The 13036-nt window shown below is 41.0% G+C and overlaps 1 protein-coding gene across 8 annotated transcripts in view; it reads right to left on the reverse strand.

Moving 5' to 3' along the window:
* TRAPPC9 (trafficking protein particle complex subunit 9) overlaps window positions 1-13036 on the reverse strand; it is a 525236-nt gene that overhangs the window by 428975 nt on the left and 83225 nt on the right. For all 8 annotated transcript variants that reach the window (XM_065054500.1, XM_065054503.1, XM_065054502.1 and 5 more), the window contains one exon: window positions 6640-6792. In XM_065054500.1, the coding sequence (XP_064910572.1) occupies window positions 6640-6792 (153 nt within the window). The remainder of the gene's footprint in view (window positions 1-6639; window positions 6793-13036) is intronic.

Here is a 13036-nt window from a genome sequence, read left to right on the forward strand (position 1 = left end):
GAAAATAATTAACAATAAAAACCACACGGTAAGGAAGGCTTCCTTCCTGAGGCTGCCGAACTAACTCGACTAGAAATGGAAGTTATATTTAGAATAGAGGTGATTATAACGGCAGCAAATGAAGTGTAAAGAAATTCATAATCAAAGACTAGAGGGTTTTTATGCACACTACATTAGATGCTAAAATAAAACACCTCAGCAAAGAAACAGCGTAACACGATAGCAGGTCAATTAGCTTGTATGTGCCAATAATAAATGTAATGCTATTTGCCTCATATCTCTCTTACCTATTGACATTGTAAAGATTTGGGGCACAAAAGGCCTCTTACTACACGTCTGTGTAGCAACTGGTACAACTGGTATAAGCTCAGGTCCTATGAGGCTTACATATTGTTAAAATAAAATACACGCTATATCAGTTAAACTATGAGACAAGATTAATTATCTGGATTAAAAGGCAGTTGGAAGAGAAAAAGTCATATTCAGTAAGCACTAAAGCTGAAATTCAAGAACTCTTTAAGAAAAGTTCCCAAAAAATAAAGACTATTTTTCAAGTAACACGGTGATAAATTTATGGCGGACACAGAAGTGTTTCTAGTTAAAAAAGAAACACAAACCAAACAAAATCACTCATTTACGCAGATTAACATGAAAATGAAAACTGACATCTTCAAACGGCAGAGACAAGGAACTCATTAGGAAAGAAGTCACTTTGAAAATATATTCTGAATGGTTAAATGTAATCAAGGCAACCAAGCAGCGTAACATGTAAATGATCATACTCAGCTGTCTCTGAGGACTTCCATCATCATCACCAGTAATACAATTATCCTAACAGAGTCCTCTAGGCTACTTAGTTTCTCAGAAGACCTGTCAAGACTGTATTTAAATTCATAACGAGGTATCTTTCCAACAAAGAAATATATTGTCTATATGCTATAAAGGTGTAGGAAAAAAATTAAGCAGATGAAATCTCACTATTTAAGCAGAAAAGCAATGAAATCAGTATGAAACGATTAAGTGGTCTTGCATATCAATATTAAAAATATTAAGGATCACTGCTTTTAGGTAGGCTTTTTCTCTGCAACCTTTTCTCCCCGAGAGGAGTCTTAAGACATAAATTTGCGCCTCTCTTAGAGTGTAATTAATTAGTTCCTTTGATGAGTTTATGAATTTAAATATTTTCACACCTGTCTTTAGGTTCCCTATACACAGAACGAATGAACACTAACATTTAGCATAATGAAGCCCTCATAGATTAATTCATTAACTTTGCCAAACATTATCCCCGTGTAACAGAAGCTTTTTTAAAAGACTGCTTTCCACTAACAAGTTATCATTTATAATAATATATCATTTATAATGCCATCCAGAAAGAGAAGCCGTTGTTCTTTTCCATTTAGCATCAGGGAAACCCTGGATTTCAGAAATTATAGTATAATGGCTGGGAAGGAGAATTCATTATGCTCATAATGTGAAAATTGTGTTGAGCTCTTTCATTTATCAGGTGAGATCTTACTGCTTAGGCTCCTTAAGCCTGGTCCTACCACACAGACAGAGTGTTTCCTCCTGTCTTACCTACTGCAATGACCTTAGAGTCAAATTAAATACACACACTGACTTCCCTGACCAGAGAACCAAGAACATAAGTAGAAGGAATCGTGAACCACCCAGCTGAGGGACAGGAGACACAAAACTTCATTCACATTTGGACCAAACGGATTTTCTACAGGGTACATCTAAATCTTGGTCAATTGACTTCAAGACATAAGCCTGGTCTTCTTAATTCTAATTAATGAAGTGTCTCTAGAGCACCTGCACAGCTGTTCAAAGTGTTTGCAAAGTAATTAATCCATAGAATAGAATCATAGAATCGTTTAGGTGGGAAAAGACCATTAAGATCATCAAGTCCAACCATGAATTCAAAAGACAACAAACCAAGGCAATCCAGATTGTGACAAGAACCCTGAATTACAGGCTTTAATAGGATGTATGTTCTTCTGCAATGTTTTCTGGCATGTTATTAGGCTTCATTTGCATAAAGCCAAGTCCCAGAACAGAAGCCCACACAACAGGCAATAGCATGTTCCTGACATCACCACTAGGACCTTACAAAACTTAATGAGTGGGCAATAAAATGACAAATGAAATTCAGTATAAATAAATGGGAAAAAGAAAAGAGGAGAAGAGAAGAAGGGGTGAAGAAGGAGAGAAAAGGGGACAAGAAGGGGAGAAGAAGAAGAAAAGAAGAAGGAGAGAAGGAGGAGGAGGAGAAGAAGGAGGAGGAGGAGAAGAAGGAGGAGGAGAAGAAGGAGGAGGAGAGGGAGAAGAGGGAGAAGGAGAAGAAGGAGAAGAAGGAGAAGGAGGAGAAGGAGGAGAAGGAGGAGAAGGAGGAGAAGGAGGAGAAGGAGGAGAAGGAGGAGAAGGAGGAGAAGGAGGAGAAGGAGGAGAAGGAGGAGAAGGAGGAGAAGGAGGAGAAGGAGGAGAAGGAGGAGAAGGAGGAGAAGGAGGAGAAGGAGGAGAAGGAGGAGAAGGAGGAGAAGGAGGAGAAGGAGGAGAAGGAGGAGATGGAGGAGATGGAGGAGATGGAGGAGACGGAGGAGACGGAGGAGACGGAGGGAAGAGAAAAACTAAACTTATATGTGAAATAAGTCACTCAGCATATCGTGGCTGTTCAGGAGCAGGATCCTGGAGCTATTATGGTTTGCAGGTTCATGAATCTACGAGCTCAACGTTCAGCAATAGTCAAAAAAGCGAATGACAAATTGAGCATTATTGCATTGTTATAAGGAAAGTAATATAAAAATAAAGAGTGCTCATTAGGTCACTACAGAAATACATAGATCACGTTTCAAGTAGCGTGTACGACCTATCTCAAACACAACCTAAGGGCTTCAAAATGGACCACAAGGCTGATCAATGTATGGAATTGTTGCCATAACAGGGACGACTGAGCCAGTCAGAAATCTTCAGTTTAGGAGCATGACCACTGTGGCAATAACATGAGGAAATGCATAAAATCATGAGTGGAGGAAAGATGTGTAGAAGATGAACCATCAGCCATTTCTTGACATACGGAACCATGTAATATTGGAAGGACGCCAGAAGGTGCAAAGCTGCTAAAAGAAATTCAGCTGCGATTCTCCTTGTAGTGCTGATGGAGAGAATGAAGAGCTTTTATGAAGGAGAAAGCCACTAACAGTGCCTAAAACTAGAGAAACTTTATCAGGCTCTGGGAGTTCCTCAGCTAACAACAGTTGGAGCTTAAAAACCTAATGGAAAGAAGCATCTATGTTCACGATTCGACCCATATTCCCCCACAGGCATCTGCTCTTGGCCACTTTCACAGTCAGGATATTGGACTAGACGGTCATTGACCTGATCCTGTACAGCCACTCGTGTGTTTTTGCTTCCTTTAATCTAGAAGAACATCTAACATTTTCCCTTACATGCAGTATACCATCAACACACAAGAATTAGATCAGCAATTTTGATTGATAACTTAGTTTACTTTCCAATTGGATAAGTGTACCATCAGAAACATCGGTAATTTATCCTTTCTGTACTATGTCCTTATTACAGAGTAAAAGGAAACAATTTCAGCATCAAACAGATCAAAGTAACAGATGCCCTGCTAAGGGCATTACTTTTAAAAGACAGAAGTATTTTGATCATCACTGTAAATCTGGTCTTCAAAAGAAAAAGGTACCATATGATTAAAAGTCATGTCATAGTTGCCATTGATTTTTCTGGCTCTTCACTGTTCTTCACGACAGGATCTTACCTCTCTCTTTAGAAAATGCAATATCTGTAAAGTTAAAAGCAATATAGCAAAACTGCAGTAGTGAGTAAAAATATCAGTGTACTTAGCATCTCTAATAATACTCCATAATATGTTCAGAGTGCTTAGTTGCTGGTTGGGATTAAACCACAACATAGTGTAATACACAGCAGCCAATGATACTGAAGTTCTAGAGAAACACTCATGGATTCTACTCCTTTATCATCCCTGCACAAGAAAAGGTTGAAATGCTTCCAGGTTTCAAACACACAACCTTTCAAAGAAACCGCAGGCAGAAATACCAACGTAAAAACGTTGTTCCAAAATTTTGGTTGTATGAGGTCCCATAAAAGTTAGATATGGGTAAAAAAATCCACAACGGTTCTACGACAGTAGTGAGAAGTAAATACATAATCTTTTCCTTCCACAGAATATTTTGTATATGTTATTTCATCTGAAAAAAATGCTGGGCAAGTGCAGCTTCAGAGTGTCTTTAAAGCTTTTTGGAGACAGGACAAATGAAGGAAATTAGATATATATACATACAAATAATATACTTAGGAGTTACAAAAGTGAAATCAACAGAACTGGCACACAGTATCACACAGTATCACAGTATGTTTGGGATTGGAAGGGACCTCGAAAGATCATCTAGTCCAATCCCCCTGCTGGAGCAGGAACACCGAGGTGAGGTTGCAAAGGAACACGTCCAGTTGGGTTTTGAATATCTCCAGAGAAGGAGACTCCACAACCTCCCTGGGCAGACTGGGCCAGTGTTCTGTCACCCTCACCAGGAAGAAGCTTCTTCTCAAATTTAAGTGGAACATCTTGTGTTCCAGTTTGATCCCATTACCCCTTGTCCTATCATTGTTTGCCACCGAGAAGAGCCTGGCTCCATCCTCGTGGCACTCACCATTTGTATATTTATAAACACGAATAAGGTCCCCCCTCAGTCTCCTCTTGTCCAGCTCCAGAGCCCCAGCTCCCTCAGCCTTTCCTCACACGGGAGATGCTCCACTCCCTTCAGCATCTTTGTTGCCCTGCGCTGGACTCTCTCCAGCAGTTCCCTGTCCTTCTGGAACTGAGGGGCCACAACTGGACACAATATTCCAGGTGTGGTCTCACCAGGGCAGAGTAGAGGGGCAGGAGAACCTCTCCTGATCTACTAACCACCCCCCTCGTAATACACCCGAGGATGCCATTGCACTAAAGACAGAAATGTGTGGCTTTTCAAATATTGACCTTCCTCATTATTTTTCAAGTTATATTGATGACATTAATCAAGTTCCTTCATTTCCATGCCACTGATTTCTCTCCTATTAATGTTAACCTGTCAACAAATAAAGGCTGCTTCCAAAGTTTAATTTACATTTGGGATCAACTGGCCTATACCCTTTCCATGCAACGTAATAGATAATGAGTTGAATTATGACCTAAGGAAAGTTCTCATAAAATAAGCACGCAATAAGCCGTTAGAATTTCCATGGAAAAGATGGGACATCTACGGGGTGCAGAAGGACCAAGAGTTCAGCGATCTGTAAGTAAAACAGCATCATCTGCTCCTGAAGCAGCAAAATCACCCTACATTGAGTGTTGGATCTGCTGCCTCACACCCTCGCTGCTGGGAATTTGTGGCACAAATTAGAGCTGTATGGAATTAAATCTCCTACCAAGGGTGTTTCTCGAAGCCTCAATTCCTTGGCTGCTTGTGTCTCTTCCTCCAATATCAGCTTTTTTCCAAAAGTTCTACATTAAACCTCAGTGTAGCAACACTATGGATTTTGTACCTTTAAATCCTAAAATATTTTTATAATTTATGTATTTCACGCCAGGGAGGTTTAAAAAAAAAATAAACAACCCACTCTTTTAATCTTTATTAAAAATTAATATAATTTCTGTCTAAATGCATTTGCAAGATAACTCACAGAAATCAGCCCAATTCAGCTCAAATAAGCTGTGCATGTAATTCTGTTGTATTTTTACTATCCTGCAAATATGTATTTTTTAAAGATTAATTATACTGATAATGCATACCTGCAACTGGATGCTGGGAAACAGTCCAAATCATAATAATGATATTTTCCTTGTTGTTTTTAATACAGGAATATCTTGTTTTGTCAAGATAATTCAATCAGCGTAAATATACCGGGCAATTGAAAAAATACAGAGTGTAGCAAAGAGTCTGGTGAGACGCTGTGTTTGTTATAGAAAGGAAATCCTTATTACAAGTATCTGGTACTTGTAATTCCAGATAATTCTAATCTAAGCAAACATTGTTTGGGGTTTTTTTACCCCAAATAAATGGTACTTGTAATTCCAGATAATTCTAATATAAGCAAACATTGTTTAGGGTTTTTTTACCCAAAAGAAACTAGGAGTTTAAGGACATGAAACTTTCTCTACACTACAAATATTAGGGGGACGATGCCCTACATTGTAGTATGTCACTTCTGGTAAAACTGCAGATATAAAATCCTACAGTCTTAGATAACTAAATCATCAACTTCATGTTATTTCTCTTTAAAACCTCCTGACGTTTGCAAACTATTTATTTTCATAAGATAAGGATACAAAGAGGCACGTCAAAAACACTCCCTTGTCAAGGAAGATTTAAAAAGAGAGCAGGGCAAGGTCTCATGATGGGAAAGTTTGGTCACACGTTGCCCTTATTTGTCACAAACATTCAGTCTTCAATCCACACAGCTCGCTGAACAGTTCTCTTTCCTTTACAAGACAGAGATATGAAAATACACAGTCCTATCTCACACCGTATTTTAAAATAAATGGCACAACAACTGGATGAGTGTTTCTCAGCAGAACACACAACCCTCCTAAGCCAGGAGCAATTCAAAACTCACCATCGCTGAGATCCTGCAGCAGGTTTTCTTGGCATGAAAAGTCCAGCTTCACTTTAATGTTCACGGTGAACGTTGCAATCTTCCCAGGTTTTAGAGGGAACTGCGAGAGGGTATCTTCCAGCTTCCAACTCAAGAAGTCCCCGTACAGCTTCTCTGTATTCAAATAAGGAAATATTCCGTAAGCACAACACCCGTGGTTAACAAAGTTGAAGTTTACATCTGCTGGAGAGAATATTATTTCTCATTTTCTGTTTGAATTCCAAAATATTTACAATTAAGGCATTAAAAATTAATATAACATCAGAATTATATTAGCAAGGTTACTGACATGGACTTGGAAGCATGTAGATCACAAAGCTCAAAATAGTGAAGCGAAGGTGACCACTACCAGAAAAAAAATACTGCACAATAGGCAGCATTAAATATCCACTTTGGACTAGATGATCTTTAGAGGTCCCTTCCAAATCCCTAACATTCTGTGATTCTGTGAATATAGCCTGAAGGAGACCTAAAAGCTCATACAGACTCCAACTTCAGGAAATGGCACAGGAATGCAAAAACATTTCATCAAAACACTACACCAAAATAAATAAATCACAATTCTGAAGCACCTGTAATAACAGTATTTAGTCATTAAGCAACAGAGAAGGCTGAAAAGACTATAAGCTTTCATTTCTTTATAAAATAAAGTCCTTCGTGAAAACCAAGAAGTATACAAGACCCAAAGTATACATGATCCAAACATTAAGGATGGGGCCAGACAGACAGGACTAGTTTGTGTTAAAAGATATTTGTTTGATAAATTATTTATCATTGGTCCACATGAAATAGGGCACTGGTAATAATTAGCTCCTCTCTCCTAAGCCTGACATGCCAGAAGATAATATGAGGGGGAAAAGAAAGGAAAGAGGGGAAGGGAGGAAGAAGAGAGGAGAGAAGAAGAGAGGAAGAGGAAGAGGAAGAGGAAGAGGAAGAGGAAGAGGAAGAGGAAGAGGAAGAGGAAGAGGAAGAGGAAGAGGAAGAGGAAGAGGAAGAGGAAGAGGAAGAGGAAGAGGAAGAGGAAGAAGAGAAGAGAAGAGAAGAGAAGAGAAGAGAAGAGAAGAGAAGAGAAGAGAAGAGAAGAGAAGAGAAAAGAGAGAAGAAGAGAGAAGAGAGAAGAAGAAGGAAGAAGAAGAAGGAAGAAGAAAGAAGAAGAAAGAAGAAGAAAGAAGAAGAAAGAAGAAGAAAGAAGAAGAAAGAAGAAGAAAGAAGAAGAAAGAAGAAGAAAGAAGAAGAAAGAAGAAGAAAGAAGAAGAAAGAAGATTACTATTTACCAATACACTGAGCTACTTTATCCACTTATTCAGTCTCCTTAGTACTCCAGTAACACCAAAAGATCCATCTTGGAATACAGAGCAGCAGAGGGTTTTGTGCTCAGGATGAAGCACCAGTTAGTTATGAGTTAGTTATGTGTTATTTCAAGCGCTGTAGTATGGCAAAAGCTAGAGTCACGGACACTTAAGTACCTTCAGCAATGAAAAAAATATATTTATTAACTTCGTGCAAGATTAAATCATTTTTTAGTGTACCACCACTTCAGAGCCTTTCCAAAACCATCACCTAAGATCCATGTGTGAGAAAACAGGGTGGGAAGACTGCCCCAACAATTGCAATCTAGAATTAAGGATCTTTCCAAACAAGTAATTCGAATTCCAGTCCAAACTTTGCTTAAATTCCAGAGGTCAATCACTTCTGAGAAAGATCACAGAATCCCAGAGTGTCAGGGGTTGGAAGGGACCTGGAAAGCTCATCCAGTGCAATCCCCCCATGGAGCAGGAACACCCAGATGAGGTTACACAGGAAGGTGTCCAGGCGGGTTGGAATGTCTGCAGAGAAGGAGACTCCACAACCTCCCTGGGCAGCCTGGGCCAGGCTCTGGCACCCTCACCAGGAAGAAGTTTCTTCTCATATTTAAGTGGAACCTCCTGTGTTCCAGTTTGCACCCACTGCCCCTTGTCCTATCATTGGTTGTCACCGAGAAGAGCCTGGCTCCATCCTCCTGACACTCACCCTTTATATATCTGTAACCATGAATGAGGTCACCCCTCAGTCTCCTCTTGTCCAGCTCCAGAGCCCCAGCTCCCTCAGCCTTTCCTCACACGGGAGATGCTCCACTCCCTTCAGCATCTTTGTTGCCCTGCGCTGGACTCTCTCCAGCAGTTCCCTGTCCTTCTGGAACCGAGGGGCCACAACTGGACACAATATTCCAGGTGTGGTCTCACCAGGGCAGAGTAGAGGGGCAGGAGAACCTCTCTGACCTACTGACCACCCCCTTCTCATCCACCCCAGGTACCATTGGCCTTCCTGGCCACAAGGGCCCAGTGCTGGCTCATGGTCATCCTGCTGTCCCCCAGGACCCCCAGGTCACTGAGAAGAGCCTGGCTCCATCCTCCGGACAATCACCTTTTATATATTTATAAACATTAATGAGGTCAGGTCATCAGGGAGGTTTTGCTTCATCACCCAAGTTCATTCAGTGTGTGCAGCTGTTGCTCACTCCTAGACCTAATGACCTGTGACGTTGGTAAGAACACCCAGCACATCAGTGTTGTATTTGCCAGAGTGGATCAAATAGTTGGGTTATCAAAGCTTGGAGTCTACCCCGTAACTGAGACATAACAAGCCTCTGACGAGAGCTGACTGGACACAAAGGATGGAAAGGGGTCCAGCTTTGCACATGTCATCATTCTAAAAGAAGGATTAGACCATCTGACCTGGTGAGGGACAATCTGAGGTGACACAGAGTTGACCTTGACAGTACACACGTGATGTCCAGCCTACAGATAGCACAGCCTGGTAGCCACAGTGGTGCAATGAGACATTAAAAGACATGACAGACACGTTCACTGTGGCAATATGACAAGTTTCTTTCACTGGTTTTGCCTCAGGATCTGTTCCATAACGCACGGCTGCTAAAGGACTCGAAAACCCCGTGATGTCCTTTATGAACTTGCACAGGCCAAGCTGCAAGTTCTGCTCGTTTATCTGAAGGACAGAGTGGAAAAGCTAAAGAGCTGCGCCTGAAAGAAAAAGAATAAATGAAGTAACAGAGAGCCAATTTTGAAAGCCTCATCTTCAGAGGTTCTCATTAATAAGACATGATCAAAAGTGATGCCAGAGAATGGGGCTTCCTCAAGAAAAGTGACTGGCTATAGCTAACATAACAAAGGAGGGAGGTCAGGTCATCGCATTTCAACAGCTAATTCCATCCAGTATTTTACACCCCCAAAAATCAGAACGCTTGCCATTTACAGCATTCGTCTTTGCACTGAAAGTTGTGGCTCCAGAAAATGGAAATGGAAGTCAGACAGGCCTGCACGCAGCAGCTACAAAAGACTGATGACCAACTGGCAAGACTGAAAGAACAAAAGCACATCAGGTGAAATCAAGGATGACAGAAAGCTCTTTGTACTGGGCTGAAATTGGACGACAACTTCTCATGGGCTCCCAAGATGCAGTCAGTGGGGCAGAGTCCAGCTGAGGCCTGTATCCAGTGCAGTGCCTCAGGGGGCAGTGCTGGGGCCTGTACTGTTCAATATATTCATCAATGATTTGGATGAGGGAACAGAGTGACTGTCAGCAAGTTTGCTGGTGACACCAAGCTGGGAGGAGTGGCTGACACGCCAGAGGCTGTGCTGCCATCAGAGACCTGGACAGGCTGGAGAGCTGGGCGGGGAAAAATGTAATGAAATAGAACAAGGGCAAGTGTAGAGTCTTGTATCTGGGCAGAACAACCCCAGGTTCCAGTGTAAGTTGGGGAATGACCTATTAGAGAGCAGTGTAGGGGAAAGGGACCTGGGGGTCCTGGGGACAGCAGGATGAGCATGAGCCAGCACTGGGCCCTTGTGGCCAGGAAGGCCAATGGTACCTGGGGTGGATGAGAAGGGGATGGTCAGTAGGTCAGAGAGGTTCTCCTGCCCCTCTGCTCTGCCCTGGGGAGAACACACCTGGAATATTGTGTCCAGTTCTGGGCCCAGCACAGAACAACAAAGATGCTGAAGGGAGTGGAGCATCTCCCGTGTGAGGAAAGGCTGAGGGAGCTGGGGCTCTGGAGCTGGACAAGAGGAGACTGAGGGGTGACCTCATTCATGGTTACAGATATCTAAAGGGTGAGTGTCAGGAGGATGGAGCCAGGCTCTTCTCGGTGACAACCAATGGTAGGACAAGGAGCAATGGGTACAAACTGGAACACAAAAGGTTCCACTTAAATTTGAGAAGAAACTTGTTCCTGGTGAGGGTGGCAGAGCCTGGCCCAGGCTGCCCAGGGAGGTTGTGGAGTCTCCTTCTGTGCAGACATTCCAACCCGCCTGGACACCTTCCTGTGTAACCTCATCTGGGTGTTCCTGCTCCATGGGGGGATTGCACTGGATGAGCTTTCCAGGGCCCTTCCAATCCCTAATATTATGGGATTCTGTGACTCTGTAAGTACCCAATGGCTTTCAAGGAGACCCTGAGCAGTTTAAATCACAGCCACAATTCACAGTAGTGAAGAACATCCACGAGACAACTTCTTAGTGCACTGGTTTGTGTCTGCATATGCTCTCATCTTGATCTATAATATCAAGTTCATAGTTTGTGTTGCTATTAGAGACGGTTTAACGTCATATCCATATTATATCAGTGACCAAACTGAGCTGCTGACATCACAAATCTTTAGCTCCCGGTTGATGACCACAATCCCGTCACACTGTACGATGAGTCCAAGCTCATGCATTTATATCAATTTACGACCAGAGTGCAATCACATTTGGAATAACACAATTATTACACGCTTAATGGAGACCATTAATTCTTTTACCATGGATGGCGTTTTTCAGCGCTTTACGTCATACCCACAGCACAGAGTTATGTAAAATTCATACTTAATACGTATGGATTTTCCTCCAAAACAAGGCTTATCTCGAGCACACAGTTCCAAATACAGGGGTGAATTTTGCTTCTGTGAGACAAGGTAAGATTGTGCTTGTCAGGAGCCTGGAGAGTCTCATTGAGACTTTCCTTTCAAAATAAGGTTGTTTAAGACAATTTCCAGAGGCCTTTGCCCATGCAAACTTCTACAATTCTATAATTCTGATCATACACTCAGAACAAATTACTTACTCTTTTTTAATATTTTTTTTCAGTATGCATCTTTATAGGTTACTCCTCAGAATTTTTCCTTTTTCTGATAAAGACAACGATTATTGTGCTTAATAATATCTAAGAGACTGTCAAATACACAAAGAGGCTTCATTGTCAACATTTTCTATTGAGAAAGAAAATGAAAGATGAAGTAAAATCCAAATTTTACTGAACTCATGGCTGAGCATCAACTTTTCCCATTTTTCAGCATTGTTTTTAGTGAAAACTGTGACTGAGAGATGATGGGTTTGAAGTTGACAAGAGTCTCTCTTTCCAAATTCTGAACTAATTAACTGCGTAATGTTATATATCAAAAGTCTATTAACACCTGATTCAGAGGCACATATATTCCTCCATTTAATACATTTCATAGCATGAACTTCAGCGTGTAATTTGTGCGCTGTATTTGGTCTTTCTCTTACACACACGCAGCACCCAGCGCAACAGGAGCACATTGGAATTACTGCAATAAGAACAGTCAGTTATCGTACAGTTCCGTTTCTAAAATTGTTCTTGGTCACAAGTCTCAGACAAATCTATTCTTAGATGACTGGCAACTTGTATTCGCTGAGGTTGCAGAGAAGTGGATACTCTGTTGAAAAGAAATCACTAATTCAAATGCTGAAATGAACAAAAACCACATTGCATTTTAATGCTTTGTCACTGTCAGAATAAAACCTGCAATAAAATAAGGTATTTCTATTGTAAGTAAAGATTAACTTGTTGTCTGCAGTTCTGCTGTTAATATCTTTTCCATAACGATGCCCGAGGACAAACTAAACTTATAAAACACATCACAAAACAGAAACAAGATTCACCTATCAGGATATTTTTAATACTAATATGTACAAATTTTAGGAGAAATAACTAGAACCAGGAGATGTACTGTATTTCTTCCATACCTTCACTATTCTTTTAACTCACAACAGCTTATTTTATTTATTGCCTTGGGTTTTATCCCATTTTCTTCGTTATTGCTCACTGAGTGAGATTAGAGGTTGGCTCACTTCCATTCCCTCAAGTAGGACAACACTACTGCTAATGGGAATTTATTTAACTAACCAGTTTTGTTAGACATAAAAATAAAACAATTAAGACCCAAGATTCTTGCTTTTGACTTGTTATTGTCCCAGGATTATTTTTTCCCAAGTACTATTAAAATGAAGTCTAGATTCCCAAAGAGCAGGTGACCCTCTTGACACATAAATGGTTCTACAATTTCTTTCTACATTTTCCG

This window comes from Columba livia, chromosome 2, assembly GCF_036013475.1.
Source record: "Columba livia isolate bColLiv1 breed racing homer chromosome 2, bColLiv1.pat.W.v2, whole genome shotgun sequence".
Lineage (NCBI taxonomy): Eukaryota > Metazoa > Chordata > Aves > Columbiformes > Columbidae > Columba > Columba livia.